The sequence below is a fragment of the Epinephelus moara genome, chromosome 19 (assembly GCF_006386435.1).
Source record: "Epinephelus moara isolate mb chromosome 19, YSFRI_EMoa_1.0, whole genome shotgun sequence".
In the NCBI taxonomy this organism is placed as follows: Eukaryota; Metazoa; Chordata; class Actinopteri; order Perciformes; family Serranidae; genus Epinephelus; species Epinephelus moara.
Genome location: NC_065524.1, coordinates 25,752,939 through 25,773,188, shown reverse-complemented (window position 1 = coordinate 25,773,188; position 20,250 = coordinate 25,752,939). Strand labels below are relative to the sequence as shown.

The 20,250-nt window shown below is 41.0% G+C and overlaps 1 protein-coding gene across 1 annotated transcript in view; it reads right to left on the bottom strand.

Annotated features, from left to right (window-relative positions):
* Window positions 1-319: 319 nt before the first annotated feature.
* adam12b (ADAM metallopeptidase domain 12b) overlaps window positions 320-20,250 on the bottom strand; it is a 137,310-nt gene continuing 117,379 nt past the window's right edge. Inside the window, exons 20-23 of the mRNA XM_050070451.1 lie at window positions 17,434-17,542; window positions 12,660-12,911; window positions 3,565-3,740; window positions 320-2,161 (exon numbers count right to left, since the gene is read on the bottom strand). Of these exons, the coding sequence (XP_049926408.1) occupies window positions 2,110-2,161; window positions 3,565-3,740; window positions 12,660-12,911; window positions 17,434-17,542 (589 nt within the window). The 3' untranslated portion in view covers window positions 320-2,109. The remainder of the gene's footprint in view (window positions 2,162-3,564; window positions 3,741-12,659; window positions 12,912-17,433; window positions 17,543-20,250) is intronic.

Here is a 20,250-nt window from a genome sequence, read left to right as displayed (position 1 = left end):
TTGGCTTTTGTCATTGTGACTTTTTGGTAGCTTTCTTCTTGTGGGTCGCATTTTGAAGACTGAGCTTCAGGCAGACTCATCATCTCAGAGGATAAAACAACAAAAAATGGCATCAGTTAATGATTCATGTTCTCAAACGGTGAATATGTTTTTCTTATGAACCCTTTTTTATCTCTTTAAAAGTCACTTGTGGTTTTAAAAGTTTCTCTGAAGTGATTTCTTTGTTACAGTTTTTGAAGATATTTTTTAATAACTTTAAAAAAATCAAAATACGAGTGCAATTAAAGTAACTTGTTATAAACAGTCATAAAGGAACTTTTATTTGGCTCTGATATCATTTCAATAAAATCTCTCAGTTTAAATGTTATCCTGAAACATCCGTCTCTGGCTTACAAGGTACAGGTTAAAATCATGTTTCTGCCACCCAGCGTCAACGGGGCATCACCTTAAAGCAGTTCTTATATTACTGTGCTTGTAAAAACAAAACAAAACAAAGAACAAAAAAAAAAAAAAAAGAAGAAATGATAAGTGACATAGTGACATACAATATTTACACTTTACAATGGCTTTTAAACATGTTACAGTTATGCAAATAAACACATTACATTTAGGATTTACAAATGGCATAAACATTTAACGACTAATCCACACAGCACTAACAAATATTTTCCAGCGGGTAGCGCTTAATCGGACTGTCAGACACATCTGAACACCTCCAAAACAAGAAAGTTGCACACTTCTGCAGGGACTTCAATCATTCTGCAGCAGTCAGGAGACAAGCACTGCATTTGGACACACTACAAATATAAAATGCATCATCCAAAGTGAACACTGACACAGGTAAAACATAACTGCGCTGTAAAGATTTCACCAGTTGAATCCCTCTTGGTATAACAGCAAGTCAACAACAAATAACATCAAAGAAATGAAGTGCAATGCCAAGCTCTGAATCTGATGCACAAAGCTGTGAATGCATGAATAATCTCAGCGTTCGAGAAAAACAAAGCCCTACAAAATCCAAATGGAATGTTATGAAGGAAAAAAAAAAAAAAGACAGGACAGATATGGTAAAAACATCTTGTTGGACACGGTCGAGGGGGAGCTTGGAAAGCTCACAGCGCTGAAGTCATCCCGCTTGGCTCGCCCACTCGAGGACAAAGTGAGCGTGAATGTTAAACATACAAACACCAGAGTTAATGGTGAATTATTTGGTGTTGGTGTAATTCTCTGGAACACAATCAGTCTGTCAAATCTGTTGAGACTCCGCAGCAGCGTCTGCCAGTATCAGGAGAGCATGTGGAGCGTCCAAAGCGTGCCCCGAGCAGTGTGTCAGAGCCGGCCTGAAATGTGTGAAAAGTACTTTTCCTGTTTAGTGCTCTACCGCGAAAGTGAACTTATAAGGGAATAAAAGAGCCTGACTGTGAGGCTGTGAAATGAGCTGATCGGATTAATCCCACAATAAAAACGCAGTGTGAGTCCAATGTATTTCATTTCAAAACAAGATCTGATTAATATCTACTTTGTAGCACCGTGGTGACATGATAGAAAAGATGTATTTGGCATTGAATACATCATAAAAATATAAAAAAACTGAATAATTAACACTGCTCGATGGCCCACAAGCTGCACTGGCAACATGCTGAGTTGTGCTCCATTTCCCTTTATCTTCATTTTAGCCCAAAGACAAACTCTTTTAGCGCTTCACTTATTCAAGCAACTTAACTGGTTATAAAAACATCATATATTTCAGCATTTCATTGAGAAAAAAAAGTATAAAAATCACAAAAGAATGCAAAAGAAATATTCTAAATCACACCATGATTCCTTCTTTTCTCACTCAAATCACTCTTGATCAGAGTGCTCTGTGCACAAACTGGTAATACCGCAGTTAAATAGTTAAATAGATAAATAGTTCATTGGTACCTGAGCAAGGACAACAAAGCACCTTATAGAGGCGTAGCACCGAGGTGTGATGTTAGCCCCCTTTTACTGGAAACTCTGTGATGCTTCCGACTGTCCAAGAGGTCGTACAGAGTCTCAGTAATTAGTGCAAATCAAGAAAGTCTTCGTCTGTTGGTCGGACATTTACTCGTCCACGACGTCAAGAGCTCAGCAGTCCTTATTAGTCTTTGGTGGTCTGTAGGGCAACATCGGCACGGGTCTGAAACAAGAAAACATGTCATCACCACAGTGTAGATAAAATGTGTGATATCAAATACAATCAGCAACATGATAGTTTATTTTACTGAAATACAAATTCATGTTATACACAATAGCAGTGATTCCCAAGTGGTCCAGCCATGGGGTCCAGATTTCTCCTTAGATTAAGGTCAACAGAGTTTAATACATTCAGCATCATACTTGCGTGTGGCCATGTCTTCGAGCTAGTTTGCTGTCTCTGTCAAGTAGCGTCACTCACTCTACAGCAGGAAATGGCACTTCAAAGTAAAACCTTTTTGTCGGAAATTCACTGTACTTAAAAATTAAGTGTGCTTTTTACAAACTTGACATGTTTTCGAGTCACCTGCGGTCCATTCAGAATGGACCTGCAACCCACTTTTGGACTGCGACCCACCAGTTGGGAACCACTGCACTATACTACTGCAAAATATCCCCTTTTGGACATACCTTGTTTTGCTAATCTGATGGCAATTTTACAAGTTGGCATGGGCGGATAATGAGACAATGGGCCCCTGGGCACAGACATGCAGAAGGCCCCACCAACTTTAGCCTCTTTTTTATTGTTGTTTTGCGTCTTTTTTGTGCTTATTTTGTGTCTTTGTAGTCATTTTGAGGGTCCTTGTATTATTTTTTTTGTAGTTATTTTTTGTCTGTGGTTGTTTTGCCCTCTACTGTGGTCACTAGATATAATATCAATATCAATAGTTATCAATAGATAACTATTGGGGTCATTTTATGCAGCTTTGTAGTTGTTTTGCCCCTTTTCGTAGTCGTGATTCTCTTTATGTGTATTTGCCGCTGTTCTGCATCTCATGGTAGTTGTTAGTGTATCTTTGTAGTCATCTTATGCTTCTTTGTGGTTACTGTGAGTCTTCTTGTGGTTGGTACTTGTCTCCTTGAGTGACATTAGAGCAGTGTGACAAAGCTATCTCCTCTAATGCACAAACAAAACAAAAGTAGTTTGATAAACCAAGAGACACGACAAATTAGCCAAGTTGCTGGGGAGGGGTTTCTCAGATCAATCAAAAAATTATCAAAAATAACAAAATGTATTATGAGATTCACTAGTCAGAGGAGAGGGCGAGTGTCCCTTTCACTCACACTGGTCATCAATTCAGGCTTCAGTAGAAAAAAACCTTGAAATCCATCAGTGATGCAACCTGTGTCCTTGATATTTCTATTTTCCCTCAGTGTCACCTCCTCCTCTTATTAAGCAGCTGACAAACATCATGCATTGTATCTCATATCTGAATAAAGCTGGGACAAACATTCATGTAATGGACATGTAAGTCATTACTTTAACAGACAGAAGAAGCCAGTGTTATATATTCCATGTCTGAAAAAGGCTACAAAGACATGGCATTTCTGTCACATTGCACTGACCTGCTGGGTAAAGGGATGGTGGGTGGTGGCCTGGGCACAGTGGGGATAGGTATGGGGAGGGGTCCAGTTCCGGGGAGGTGGACCCCTCCTGCTGTGACACTGTGACCCAGCCGAGAGCTCCTCCCGAGTGGGTCTGCAGGTAGGGGTTTCTGGGGTGGACTGGGTTTCTCAAAGTCCTGAGGAAGAAAAGAGGAGTTCAGATTCAGTCCCTTAGGTCAGTTCTATAAACACATTTTGATATATACAATAAAATGTATTCAAATTCTCCAGTATATGAACGATCAAGAATTGTCTGTCTGGAGGAACGCTGGATTTGTTTCTGAATTAACTGATTTTTACATGCAGAATAGCACTGTACTAACTTGGTCTTGAAGCATCGTGAAATACCCCGTTTGCTAACTGACGTTAATTTGAAAAACACCACAAATCAAATTACTCTTATCTTGAGCCATGGCGTATGGAAACTGTCACCTTCTACCTCCCTTTGAATATGGATTAGCTGTGTGGCAGCTATCTGGAGACAAAGACAGACACGTTTCACTAGAGGGCACTGTGTTATCAGTATCTCCTCTGCATTTCCACAGCTAACACGAGATGAATCCCAAACCACCTCCCCCTCCTCTGTCTCCGCCACCTCTGTGGCAGTGCTGTGTGAGTGTAGAAGGTTATCTGAATGAGGTGCCATCATGTGTTACTAATCTACAGCAAGGAGGCGAGGCAGTGATAAGCATCTGCTACCGGCAGCCAGGGCTACTGTCACACACGCACACATATGTATGCGCAAATCCTCCCAACACCCACCCACACCACAGCACACACTCGGAGGAGTACATGGATAAACTTAATGTAATATGCACACGGAGAGAGAGAAAAAAAAAGTTTTCCACATCATGCATGGATAAGACTTAGAGTGCTGGAAGGTTTAAAACATTCATGAGCGCAGTCAAGACGTGACTGAGTTTGTCACATCAACATGCAGACTTACAGTTACAAACCTGTGAGTGTTCAGTGCTGTGTGACACAGAGGGCTCACACGCAGAAAGGTTTCACATCAGCAGAACTTTGCATGAAGAAGATTTTTATCCTAACTTTTATTTCTTCACTGCAAAAAGTATGTAGAGACCCCTGTCTACATACTGGAGCTGTATTTCATCGTTTGGGCCCAAGTGGCAACATCAGAAGTTGTAAAATGTAGCCAACGCGCAAGTGCCCACAAACTGCAGTTCATCGAATGGCCACTCGAGGCTGGCTCAAAAATCGAGTCAATTGTTATAGACCCTCACGTTAACATGCCAAACTTTACAGCAAATAAACATGTTTACAGCCTAATGCTTTTGGCCTCTATAGCTAATTCCCCCCTTCATGACAATTGTGTGAGTGGTTATTTATATATCACCTGTTTAAGTGTTACTAAAACTTAAAGTTATGCATTATTAAGGGCGTGGTCGCTCTGAGTGAAAGCTGGGTGCCATCTGTTGACAATCTGCTACCACGCCGACAAAGTTGGGCAGGTTACGTAACTATGGTGTAACCCCAAACTCACAGAGCAAAGGCTTAGCCGTCGCTTTTCCAATGTGTTTTCAATTCATCAAAGTTTCATTGTAACATTTCGGTCGCCTAAAAAAAAAAGTCTTGTTCAGCATTTAATTGTACTTAAAGACCCTTTCAGAAGTCGGATGTTCACTTTTTCTGGTAAGAATGGTTTTAAGCCTGTTTTTAGCTAGGGAAAATTAGCATTAGCATTATTACAGTTAACCAAAGACTGTAAATGCACCATGCTAACTAAGCTAGCAGCTAGCATTAGGATTAGCTCCACCCTATTGTCAAAAACTGGTCTGGTTTCAAGAATCAAAGATGGCAACAGTCAAAATGCCAAACATAAGGCTTCAAAACAGGAGTCCACAACCCAGTGGGTGACGTCACAGTGGCTACATGCATTACTTTCAAACAGTCTTTGGGCCCTTTGGTTTCAATTATTTAACACTACAGCAAACTATGATATTTTAGGCAGCAGCTTGAGCTTCGAACTGTGTGGCAACAGATTGGAGAAGACCTTTTCTTGTTTCAACATGACTGACTCTGGCCTACACAGACAGAGCCCTGGCATAACACTATCCAACACCTTTGTGATGACCTGGATATCTGCTATTTCTGCTGTAGCATGACCAACTATCAAGCAGTGGTTCGGTCTCTGTCTACATTTGGCCCTGTATGTTAGTTGAAATAATTGAGAGAAATATCAAATTAGAACTGCAAATAATGACTGTATTAATTAGTGATTAATCAGCTGTTTATTTTCTCCATTAAACCAGTTCGGCTTTGGTCTATAAACTGTTGGAAAAGAGATCAAACCCCATCACAACTGACCCTACGCTAAGTCCCATACATGGATGCAGACTGGCCAATCATAGCCAAGCATCAGGCCAGCTCAGACCAGGGTCTGCTTTTGCTTTTTAATGATTATAACAGTAAAAAAAAAAAAAAGACCGACCCTGCAGTACAGGAACCAGTGAAGGGAAGCAGGGAAACTTTGCTGATATTCAACCAGCTGTGTGTCATGGGGGCAGATGAATGTTGGAAATCCCTGCCCATCTGGCGGCGGAGGTCCGGGTGCTGGCTGCAGCACGGGGGGCAAAGCCAAACACTGTGATGCCACACAGCTGGTTCAATATCAGCAAAGTTTCCCTTTATATTCATTGTGTTCTGTGGCGATCAGCAGTGATGTGGTGGTTCACTTTTACACTGTGATCTGTAGCCTATAGTTCGGCTTTAGCTTCTAACTATCTTTGTCTTTTTAACCTGTTGTTGCTGCTGAGTCAGTTTGACATCCTGGATATATCCTTCAAACACAGACTGTAGACCCCTCTGTCTGCTTCTCTCTGGAATCACTGTTTCAGTTTTCCAAAAATATGATAATATTTCTTCAGGGAGTGCAGTTAGTTACTCCGACAGCTTGTCGGACCATCACAAAAGGGCAGGGCTTAGCGAAAGGTCAATTCCCCTACAGCCCAAGCTAACGTCTTAGAATTGTTTGTTTTATTTGAACAACAGGCAGGCCTTTTTAACAATCATAGAGGACTAAGAAAACCCAGAAAACACTGACATTTGAGCAGATAGAGCAAGGTCCTTTTTGGCCCATTTTGCTTAAAACTTATCTGAAATTCACTGATGTTACAAACTAATAACTTGAGACATATTTCAACCATAATCCAAGGTTACATCTTCCCCAGAGTATCACAAGTCACACTACAGTGTATTTATTTGTCTACTGATGGTCTGTAAGAAGTTATTAAAACAACAAAAAGCAACAATTCATTCATGCCATATAATAGTTATTAGCCAAGGTGCACCGAAGTGGCCTCTTTACTGAGAGAAAATAATTTTTACAAACTGCAAAATGTGCAAAACTCTCTGCGTACGACAGCCCAAAGCTCTTCAGACGCAGTTAAAAACACGAGATGCCCCGCGGAGGTTGAAATGTTATGATGCTTTAATCAATTTGAGCTCTGTTAACGGCACAGCAGGTCCGTTGTACTCTGAATCTGCATTCTGGTCCCACGTGGATACTGTTCCTATACTTGCTGAGAGTTTGGGGGTAATAAATCTACACAGTAGGGGATTTCTATGATTTAGGCAAAGTGTATGTGAGTATTAACTGAAGCTAACATTATCTCACATACAGTGCACCACCCATTGTGATCTTTAAGCACAGATTCGTCCCTGACAAACTCCTACATGTGTAAGTTATGGATGATTTAGCTAAAGTGAAGAATAACTCCTCCAGAAACATACAAAAGCAGGCTTGTTCTCAGAGGAGTGTACAGAGGAAAACAAAGATGTAAATGGACAGATGCATCCACTCAAATGCAAGAATAATCCAGGACCCATGTGCATTCTAATGCCGCTTTTGGCACCAAACCTCGCAATGTAGCTGGAATCTTGGTGGTGTTCACATGTCTTAATTCAAAATGAAGGATTGCACTGTCCTCCGTGGCTTGAGAAAGATCTATGAGCGTTGGGCTTACAAGCACCTTTCAAAACCCTCCGGAGGAGCTGAAAAATGCGTGGTCGTCTGGCCAAAAGCAAAGCTATTTTTCTGAGGTTCCTGAAAAGATGACATTTTGGAAAGGCATGATTTTCCCTCCTCAACAGTGCAATGCTGCAGTCTGCTTTTGTGGTGCAGCTGACCAGGGTTTGAGCTTGTTTGCATCACATTTATTCGACTCTACAGGTTTGTGATATGTATTTTTCAAGATAATAACCAGCAGGTGTGTTTGGGAAAATTCCCAGCTCCCGCACTGTTTTCTTTTCATGCACTGCCTCATTGTAATAGATGAATGATCGGCTTTATTCCCCCGGAAATACCTCAACATTAATGGAGTGCAATTGGCACACAGGAATAAGATAGCCTGCGAAAAAGTCTTTTAAAATGAGACATATTGGCTCAGACAGCAGGGGAGGTTGTGTCAAGTTTTACAATGAGCTTGTAATACACTTTCTATTGAGGGATTGATGTCCTGTACGTCCTTGCTGGACTGTTATTAAATCTCAACAGAATCCCCTCTGCTGTTTCTGACCTACAAGTGCCGACTCCACTCGCTCCATCTGCTTCATTACAGCAAAATGAGCTGGTAGATATTAGCAGGTAGTGCAGTTTCATTGTTTTGGCAGGCCAGAGAGCTGCCTTTTTATAAAGCAAGCAGCGGCCTCTCAGCTAAAGTGCATCACGTTGGCACACGTTCATGTCAATCAAGGTTGATGTGCTGCAATGCTTGATATGGACCCCAGCAAGACCATCAAGAAGTGGATATGATGCCAGTTGGTTCTGCTGCTCAGTGGTAGAAGTAGTATTCAAACCCTTTGCTTCAGTAAAAGTACCAACTATGGATGAGTGAGTACACCATTATCTGTATCTGTGTCTGTATCTGTTTAACCGACTAAATTATATGTATTTGTACTTAGAATGGCCGGAGTTTATCCCAGAAGTGAATGGGGTTTAAGTCGAAAGTAGCTTGGGCCTAATCAGAAGTTGCTATGTTAAGCCTCAAATTTATATGAACTAATGAGAATCTGCAATATTTATTACCTGCGAGAAAAGTATTTACAGAACAGCCTCAGCATTGAGCTGAGAATAACAAATCAAACACAGCTATTTTCCCTCATCACGAGTACAGATAATGACATGTTTTACTCATATGATACTCCTACTTCTTAAAAATACATGATCTGTACCGGATACTTGTCTCATGCGAGTATTCGACTCAACCCTAGTACCAACACAACAATGTAAAAAAATACTCCATTACAATTAAATGTCTTGAATTTAAAATCCCACGTAAGTAAAAGTACTAAGGCATCATCAGCAAGTGTATGTAAAGTTCAAATGAAATGGTTTTTCAAGTATCATAACAGTGAAGCCCTGACGATGTAATTTCAACTGGTTAGTAGTAGTAGTAGTAGTCAGGGGCGATTGCTCTGAGACAACAAGGGAGGCTGAACTTCCCCTAAAATTTCATAGAAGAAATGGTCAAATATGCACTATTGAATTTACATTAAAACAAGAATTTACATTGCATTAAATGTGCGCTAGGATGTGTTTAACATCATGACTATGATGTTCAAACGTCAGCTGTTTATCACCAGTTTTCAAACGCGACCTCCCTGTCATACATTCTCGTGTCAGCACGGTGGATGCGGAGCCTCCAAGCATTCCTATGAGACAGCGCTGAGCAGGTTTTTTTCATGCAGCAAAGCGAGACAGTCATTGGATAAATACGACAAAATCGTCACTTCCAGGGAGGCTCAGCTTCCCTGGGACCTAATGGAGCGGTAGGCAGGAGAGGACGCTCTGTGTATGCATGATGATTGGAGGAACTGTCTAAAAGGTTGAACCCCTTTGTGACTGACAGCGCTTCGCGTTTCGAGCTCAGTCCCATGCGGATATTTGCAAGTGGAGTCTTCTGACAGAGTGCCGTCCGGAGTGTGGTTCTATGGCATATGTGTCAAACTCAAGGCCCGCTGGCCAAATGTGGCCCGCCACGTCATTTTATGTGGCCCGCGAGAGCTTAAAAGGTCTGATTGTCTAAAAATAAATAGGTCAAAAGCGTGATTTGACCAAAAACTACATTTCCCACAATGCATGTCGATTATGTTACCCGCGAAGTGACGGCTTCCCGCCACTAGACGGCAGTGTTTCCACATCATTAACATGACGTATATTTTTAACATATTTAACATTAAGGAGTAGTTACATTTATTTTACATTACATTTGGTTACTACTTTACATTCAGATGATTAATGGTGATAGGCAGAGGACGTTCTGCAAGAAAACTGTGAATTACATTTTAGGACTTTTTTATCTTTATTTTTAAAAAAATATTGAATAATTTAACCTCATTGGGCCTCAAAGAGTTAATTAAATAAAACCATCTGAAAAAGTCTAAACGAAAACTGTTTGATGGAAATGCTAACAACTTATACACATCTGGAAAATAACAAGAGGCTGCAACTAGACATGACTTTCTTGAGACAACTTACAAGCCAAAATGTTGGGAACTGCTGGTTTCATCTTTACCAGAGTGTTGCATTTTATAAGCTTTTTATTTTAATTATTAAAAAATTATTAATCTGAAAGTGAAAACTAGTAATTATAGATGTAAAATAAATGTAGTGCAGTGAAGCAGCCCACAATATTTGCTTCCAACATATAGTGTAGTAAAAGTATAAAGGAGCAGATAATGGAAATACTCAGGTACCTCAAAACTGTGCTTTTACTTGAGTAAATGTACTTAGTTATTTTTCAGCACTGCTGCTGCTCACCTGAATGATTAACCTTGAGGGTATAAGGATTGATCCCCTGCACGCCTCCCTCTAAGTCCTTCATGCTCTGGTTTTACATCTGGGATAATGTTATGCTCTCTCTCCAACAGAGAGAAGGTGTCACATCATAAAGCTAAAGTCTTCCTCTTTTTTTTAAGCAGCACGCGTCGTTCGATCCTCCTGTGCCCCCTGCTGCGGCTCACAGAGCGCCGACATCCAGCACAGCTCCTCTCGCTGCGCTGTTGCAGGAAGGTATCAGGATTTGGATGCACCACCAAATCCACCAGACAGATGGATTTACTATCTACACTGCATCCGATACCGCTGGCTCAGCAGAAAGCAGCGCCTTACTCAGGAGCTGGGTCACAGGGAAGGAGACGGATTGAATTCTGCTGTCGATATGTGGGCGCGCGAGTCGACCTGCAGTGCAGAAATGCAGTGATTTCCGGCTCTCAAAGCTTCGCTACAACCTTTAAAAATGACCACACAAGTGGCTGTACATGTCGTAGACCATTAACTGCAATTTGCATATATTTTACATTACTGCACACCATTTTTAAAGAGCGCCTCGGCTTTCAGATTGATTTCCTACCTTCCATTTCCCTCCACTGGTTTCTATTAATATCACTGTGAAAATCACAAGACTTAAAATTTGCTTGACACAGATCGTCCATCACACTGACCATTTGTAATTTATCATTAAAGTTATAATACTGTCATGTGGTAATGCAGTGTGAGCTGATTTTAAGACGTGTCTTCTATGTGTCCAAGGAAACCGTGACAACCGACAAATGGGTAAACATTTTACACATGTTGTTTGTTTCTCATTTGTCTGATTTCCCAACAAGATATCTCTTAAGATTAAGAGTTTACTTTTGATTCTGAAAACAGAGGTTGACAAAATCATCTCGCCACAGTTTCAACTAAGAAGGTGTTCTGGAGCTTTCGATTGCATCACATAATCTTCCTCAGCGGATGGAGTTTAACCAGTATTCATGGAGATATAGATGTTACAATTCTCATTTTTCGGGGTTGTGTCCGCAACCAAAGCGCCTCAGCTGAAAAAATGCTGCATCTCCAAAGTGGTCCCAAGCGCTCCCAGCGGGGTGTCTTTTGAGGAGTGCCTGGTGTTTTCAGCTGGGAGAAAAGTGCTTTCGGTGGACACGGGGTCTTAAAGTGGAGAAAGAACATTCAACTTTCCCCCCTCTGGTGTTTCAAAGTGGTGCTATTGTCGACACCGCTGTCGCTAAGGTAACCACATCACTTTCCGTTTTTTTCTCTTCATAACCTAGCAACTGAGCTCTTTCTTTTGCCTGGTACAGTTTCCCTAGTTACTTGGTTGTTCCACTGTCCGCCATTTCTGCTGCTGGGGATAGTTACTGCAAAGAACTTGGATTTGTACTCTGGGAACAGCTACCAATAGCTGCTTGTGTCTCTTTCTGTTTTGGTTGCGCAATGGTTGAAACATGTCCTCTGTGCCAAAAATTGAGCCCCCATTTTCCCCAGGAGATTTCGCATGTGGTGGCACCGAACTGCGCAGTAAAAGCGAGGCTTATAGGGAATAAAATCGAAATGCCACTATGACGTCAATACTCTATAACCATTACACTGTCCAGTCAACATTTACTTCATGATGGTTGCAGCAAAAACTTTAAGGACTTCTTGTCCACGTTGGCTTAAAACTTGTTTGTCAGCGACTGTTTCCAAGGATCAAGAATGAACTTTTAAGCCAACATGGATGCTTGCTCACAAAAATGGAGATTTGAACATCTACAGATCATGTGATTCGACAAGAAGCTCCAGAGCAGTGAGACTGCTTTGTCAACAACACAACCTGTAATTGCACTGCTTTTTTATCAACTGTCTCAAACCTCAGATGTCAGAATGTCCTTAAATTCACCACCGAGGATTGATTGGAATATGATGAGAATTAACTTTGACATTAAACAAAAGAAAAATGGTTACTGTGACCAATTTCAAGACAGTTTCAAGTCACAGCAGGTCCATTTTCATACTTCATCAGAATGAAATACAGTTGATGGTTGCCTATAATATATTCTGGAGACAGTCAAACCTGTGGTATGGTTTAGAAAATGGTCAGAAGTAATGTACAGGAACATAGACACAACTTGAATTTAATGGGCCATACCATATACATGGTCCATTAAAGCTGTGGGCATATAAATAAATTCCCATTCCCACATTACAAGACGATTTGTGTCAAAGTAAAAGCTACAAACTTTGTAGAATTTATGAACTCTTGAGTCAAACAAACCTGGTCGACTCTGTACGATGGCTGCTGGCGTGGCAGGCTGAGGAAAGGTGGCACTCGAGTTGGTGAGAGGGAGGTGTGGGCGGGCAGCACCCTGTGGTGCGCTGGAAGAGGAGGCAGGGTGGGTTGGCCCACGCTCAGAGACACCGGCATGGGCTGGCTGATGTGTAAGGGCTGGTAGAGGGGCAGTCTGCGCAGGCTGTGAGAGTGGAAGTTGTGTGGGGGGAGAAGAGGCTCGGCACTCAGGAGAGATGGCTGTAAAGAGGAGGAGAGGAAGTTATTTTCAGGAGCTCTTACAGTTCTGTGTTATGGCAGCAGAACACAGACTTTTGTTATAGGTGTTACTAACAATCTCTGTTGTATTCAGGCGCCCCAGCGAAGCCATGGCAGCGTGACATGGAGCCAGCATTTACAATACCAGTCTTTAAAGTTATGTGCACTTTGTTAAAATGTGACACCGCCAACACCTTTTCTCCTCCACGCTCACAACCCCAGATAATCTTGTATCCTCTGAAATTTTTATGGAGAGCTGAAACAATTGGCAACGAATCTTTGGTTGACCAACAGAAATCTAATGAGCAACTATCTTGAGTACGTTATTCATCTTTTATCAAACACAGATTTGCTGTTTTTCTTCTCAAATGTGAGGAATTTCTGCTTTTCTCACTTTTACATTATTGTATTAAATATTTCTTTGGTTTTAGGCTGTTGGTCAGCCAAAACAAGCAAATATGACGTACCTGGGTAGGGTTGCACTGTACTGGTGCGGGTCATCTATCTGTGTCAATATGTGTAGGTATGTGATCGTTATCAGTGGTTCTTAACCAGGGGTTCAGGGACCCCCCAAAAATGTGGAATAGTTTATATTCACTGTTCAATTCATTATAGAAGTGATCCCAATGTAAGTTAGAGCAGTGGTTCTCAAATGGTGTGCTGTGATGTAAGTCTAGGTGTGCCGTGGGATTCTGTGATAACCACACATTATTACTGCAATATTCAGCTGAAGTTACGAATTCACATTATCTTACATTATTTCCCGTTCAAATGGATGTTATTGGTGCTTTATGTAATTTTCTAACGTTTAAAATTAATTCTTGAATCATTTCGTTAATAAATATTGAATATAATAGTTGGTTGTCAACTGTTACTCCATATTAGTAAATAAAACAAATATTTATGTCATGATAAGAGTGATAACACAGGCTACAGAGGCTATTGTGCACAGATATAAATACAGGTGTGCCTTGAGATTTTGGCTTGCCCTTTTGTTGTGCTTTTCAAAAAAGTTGAAAACCACTGAGTTACAGTCGTAAGAGTGACTATTCTGGTTTCGCTCCTCAATTGTAGTAGACAAGTAGAGAATTCTGGTCTTAATCATATCTAACAAGCAAAATCTTGACCATGACCTTATGTGTATCAATTTAACGCCAGGGCCACACGCGCCGCGCAGCTCCGTGGCCGGTGCTGCAGCGATTGTTTCGGCGTCTGGTCTATTTTCTGCGCGAGCCGCGAGCGAATGTAGGCTATACATATTAGTCAGTGGTATCTAAACAGAGCACGAGAGAGATGAACACACACACACACCCACTAACACACACACACACACACACACACACACACAAGAAAGAGAGAGAGAGAGAAAGGAAGAGAGAGAGAGCGAGCGAGAGAGAGAGAGAGAGAGAGAGAGAGAGAGAGTGAGAGAGAGAGAGTGAGTGTGGGCCTGCTATAGGGGGTGGGGGTTGGGGCGCACACACACGCAAACAGAGAGAGAGACCCATGATGGAAAAACAGCCCCAAACGTGACGGAGACAACAGCTGGGAGCAGAAGCGCTTGTCGACCGGCGTGGAGAAATGCGCGTCTGGTGTGAACGGGCTCGTGCGAGAATTTCGGTGCGCTGCGCTTTGCAGCACTTCACTGGCAGTGTGGCCCTGGCGTTAGGCTCCCTGATACAAAAGAGGGTTGAGAACCACTGATCTGTATTACTCTTTTCAATCATGGCTGCTTGTTGATTGGTGTTGCATGCTGCTGCCACCTCTGATGTGTCCTTTCTGTTTGGGAATAGGACTATTTATTAAGGCTGCACTGAATAGTTTGAAGCTTCAAAGCTTTGCTCATAAAGTTGACATTTGAATTCTGAATCAACATTTGAACAGGGATATCCGAAATGCCGATATATAAAAACTTATTTGGCCAATAACCGTTATCGATATATCCCCCTTTTTACCCACCTAATTAGTGATCATCAAGTCTCTTCTGTAGTGGAATTAACATCATATTACGCATGTAAACTCTTATCGTGATGACGCACCAGCAGATGGAGACATGAAATACATGCTTTTCACTGTATGTGATATTTATTCATTGTGCAAAATAAGAAAAAGCATGTTTGCTGATTCTGATGGTTCATTTTAAAGCCCATACCGATGATGCGCCGATAGTACAACATCCCTACATTTGAATGCTGCACAGCTTATTCCCCCCATGTTCATTCATTCTGTTTAAACCTCGTCTTTATGCTGCAGATAAAGTTTAGGCTACACTAATATTATTACTATTAAACTATTTGTAGAAATAGCATCCAGTTGTGGCTGCGCTGCGTAGGTTTGTTTCTGACTAGTGTGATCCAAACATTTCAACACTGTTACCAAGGTTACAGCCCCTGTGTTTTCTACAACGAGTGCATACTGGTCACACCTAACGTCTGCACCAAACAGTTCAGATTTCAAAACAATTTAATTTAAAATGTTCTGACTTTTTTTAAATGCCATTTCTCTTTATTGTATTATAATGCTGCTATAAGCCTGAGGGTGTGATCATTATTTCATCACTGTTTATGCCCTTATTGGATCAGCCTGCTGTCTACATGTATTTATACTGACAAAACTGACGGGTTGTATTCAATAAAAAAGTGGATTAAATTTGAAAAATATCTAATCTGGTGAATCACTTTATTCAAGTTGAGGATTTTGTTTAAGGTGATGACATCATAAAATATGACGACAGACATTTGAAGCACATGAAAACCTCGACAGAAGCTTCAAAGGTCATTGGGTGCAGCCCTCCTCGAGCCTATTCAGATGATTTCTTACTGTTTGTGCCTCCCTTTCAGATCCTGACTCTCAATATGTCTTTCACAAGTTTCACATCAGGTCCAAAAGTCTGTCCCACAAAAACCTTTAATTTAAAGATGTCCGACGAGCCTTTGGGGAATTCTGAGGTGTGTTTTTCACTTTCCTCTGACACCTCGTAGACTAAATGGAGCAACGCCTGCGAGCTAGTTCAGGCCGTCAACTCAAACTGCACTGATTCATACATATGTGTCATACCTCACTCTCCATAGGTCATCTACAGAACACACCCTCTAAACTTAGCAGCCTATTTGAGCTGCAGAAATTTCCCTCTGCCTCGTCAATGCTGCCTGCTCTTTCAGCGTCACCTCCACCCCAAAATCAACCTGCAGGTCCAAGATGGGGGGCAGCAGGCATTTAATCATCACCTCCCAACACCTCATGTAAACATATCTGCAGGGAGTGGTGAAGCCGGAGTCCAGAGGCCAAACTCTAACTACGTTCTTCTGTGAAAATAAACATTTCAAACATTATTTGTGTGACTGAAATGATTATGAGATCAGCCAAACAAATAATCAACACATTAAATAAGCATGAAAATAATCATTAGCAGCAGCCCTTGTCTTTCGTGTAGCCACTGCAGTGCAGGCGTAAAAAGTAAAACTCTCGTTATCGTGAAAGAGCTGATGTCAGAATCAGTCGTAAAACTGGAAAACAACATTATTAGATATGACGTGCTGAAATTGTAAAAGCCAGAGTCTGACCACATGTCCTGACCAGCTGTTACCCCTCCGCTCCAGAACAAACCAATAACGCCGCCTAAAATGGCCAGAAAGGATTTGGCTGCTGGACAACACACACACACACACACACACACACACACACACACACACACACACACACACACACACTGCAGATGTATTCAAAAAGAGCTGCTGATGCTGACTGACATCTGGACATCAGCGAGTGGCTGAAGCGGTCACCATAATGAGAACAGACAGGCTGTTTCATTCTGGTGGAGAGAAAACTACTCCACATGAACTGGATGAACCTCTACGCTCAATTAGAATATAAATATAACTTTTATACACACAGTTGCCGCAGATCCAGACCAGTGCAAACACAAATCACATCCACACACTCATGAATATAAATGCATGTACCTAGTTAGTCTTGTCACATACATACAAATGATAGGTAATCTCCCGCTGTGCTTATCACTTCCAACAAACAAATCAAAAACCTGCTTTCTCCCTCTGCTGGAATCAATCAACTCTGCTCCCTTCTCACACAAAAATCTGTTGTTTTTTTTTATCACAAACTAAATATTAAAAGGAGCTCAAATAACAACATCCTGAGTCTCATTTAAATGGAGCAATCTCCCCATTACACTTTCTCTGCCTCCCGTCAACAAAAGCACTGTAATTAATATTTCTAGGAGAGAAAGAGAGGGAGAGAGATAGAGAGGCTGAATCAATTATCCGGTATCCGGTTTTGTCAACAAGCCTGGAAGCATGACAACTCCAAACTGAAGCTCGGAGGTTAGTGAAGGAATCTAATAGAGTGTGATTACAAAAGAAATCAAATCAAATGGGCCGTGACAGAAACGAGCACACAAACACACACGTGTACAGTAGACATATGGGTGTATATAAACATACAGTACACACACTGATTAATGCGGTGTATACTGCAGGGAGTGACTCACCTTATAAATGTTGGCTCCAGAGGGTTTGGGTGGAGGCTTGCGCTGTGGGGTGGGTCTGTACATGGACTGATTCCTGATGGGGCTGGTCGGCCTGTTGGCCTCCACAGATCTATAAGCACGATACAAGCAGGGTTTCCATTATCTATTTTTATAACCAGAAATGCTGCGGGTTTCATCTTATTTTCAGATAGCATGTGATCTGTGATGAAGGGCTAAGAGCAGAGTGAATCTGGAGTGCTTTGTGTTCACAATGCATAGGTTAAGCGAACGGCACTGCGGACTTGGAGCGAACAACACGGTGGCCTGAATTTGGTTCACTTCAGAGGGGTCTGAGTTCTCTTCGAGTGTTCACATATGCCCAAAAAATACTGGCTCACCACTCTGAGTCCATTTAGAGTGCTGAAAAGGACCAAGTGTGGAAACACCTTGCATTGTTTTCTATTGGAATGTCCTCACTGACCTTGAGCCGAACTTCTGTCGGATGCCCTGTTACTAGTTTTTCCTAATGTTCGCTTTGAACGCACCGCAATGGACAAAGAACCGCTGATTTGTGAAGTTAAAATGAAGGGTTAGGTAGACAATACCTTCTTATTTTACTACAAAAACCTAAACTTAGAAGAATTATCCTGGAAACACTTTTTTTTCCACCTGGCAAACCTTTTGTTTCTCCTACAGAGCCCCTAAAGTCCCATAAGGTGATATTTTCTATAATAACAGGCTAACTTGTTCCCACAGGATAATGAACTTGTACGCAGAAAATAAAAAATATCAACTTTAGGGGGCTCCATATATTCCACCTGATTCACATATTCCATCTACAATGCAATGCAGGACTTTCCTAAAACACAATTTATAAACTCATACAGAAGTAATTCCTTTCAATCATCGCTTATGACCTACTAGAACTGTGTAGCGGTGTATTTATCTGTCCTCTGTCTATATTTTCCTAATTTTCTGTGCTCAGGATGTTAATGGGCGTGTACCCCCACAGTCCAAAACATAGCGAGGGGAAACGCCAAATGAGAGTAAGTCTGGGGTTAGTTTTTACTTTCGGCGGTGAGCGTGTTAATAAAGAGTAACTGAAAACCTAACTGAGATTATCCTGGAAAGAAACTTTTATTTTTGCTCTTCAGTCATAAACACAGGAGAGAAAATAGTTTAGATCAGACTTGCAGGATGGATCACCAAAATTTTCGCTTGCCTCCAAGGGCCTCACTAATTTGGGGTATATTCACAGCATTTAAGTGTGTTTCTCTGCTAATCATAATTGAAAATATTGGCCTGTTTTTACCCTGTGATTAAAATGATCACTCATATCAACAAGAACTTAACAGTTTCAGAAGAAAAAACAAAGTTGAGGAACATGTGAGTCAGACCGTGATGACCGTTGGTGTGTTGCTTGTTTATGTTGCCAGGCCACTGTCAGTCAAACATGATCAAACCATAACCCACACAGTCCTAATGACGCACAGTAGCTGGGTGTTTGAGCGTTTAGCTCTTCATAGATGTTATCTAATGGTGTGTTTTTTCCAACCTTAACTTTGATCCTTGCTTATTTAGTCATGAATGATTTATGTTATAGAGAAATACTTCAATACCAAGTTTTCGAGGGCTTCGAAGGCCAAAAATATAGTTTGTTTGAACATATATACATATATGTTACATTTAGAGAGCATCTCTGGTACATTCACATATGATTTATAATCACAAACCTTCACTGCAGATTTTTGTGGGTTTTTCTGTATTTCTCAGCTGATCATAACTAAAAATACAGACTTGTTTTCCCTGTTTATAAATATTACTCTTATAAACAACAGTTTCAGATAAGTTCACTCTTAACCTTTGAAATAGCGCTTTGATCAAGCAAGAGAAATCATTTAGCTACACAAAAACAAGTATTTATGTTATTTGTCTAATGTTACATAGAGGCACCCATGATAAAATATTAAAATATATTAATAAAGTGACTTGTGTCATTGAAAGATGTGTGTAGGTGCCACACTGTAAGATGTAAGTTACAGTGAAAAGGTTTCAAATCAGTGACTTACAGCTATGAAGGAACAGTGTGTAAGATTCAGGGGGATTTAGTGACATCTAGTGGTGAGGATTTCAGATTGCAGCCAGCTGAAACTTCTCCGGGTTAGAATTTCTTCAGTGTTCTTGTTCAGAAGGTTTTTAGCCAAATTATCTGCAGAGGTCTCTTCTCTCCAAAACAAGTGGACTCAGTGATTGAAACCAATATAAACACTGACTAAAGCAGTTTTAAGTTACAAATCAGCATTTCTCCAATGTTGTGCAGCACGTTGCAGACGGGCTGTTTGCCGAGCACCTCCTAACATGTGGTAACCTCTTTTCTTTTCTCTTATAACTTAATGTGTGCTCACCTTGATTCTCTGATAAGTTAATTTTCTTGTACCGTATTCACAAAGTTTCCTGGTACTAAGAGCTGCTCCTAGTGATGAAATTCTAAGAAAATTCTCAGACATTTTCTAAGAATTTCCCCTTAAAGTTAAGACTAAGTCCTTGTACAGATTATTCGCAAAGCATCTTAGACCTTGAGAGAGCTCCTAAAGTGAAAAACTATTAGCTATTAACTACTAGGAGCAGGGAGGAGGACTTTTATGGGGTTGAAGAGTTTCTTAATCAGAGGAGAAAATGGCAGAAACACAAAGAGGTCGGAGAAATATTCTCCAAACGCTGGGTGACAGTGATTAAATGATGCTACAGGTTAAAGAAGCAACAGACAGCATTTTTTCCTAAATATATCATTATGAAAATAATGTGGGTTGCACAGGGTAGTATACACAGTAAAATCAG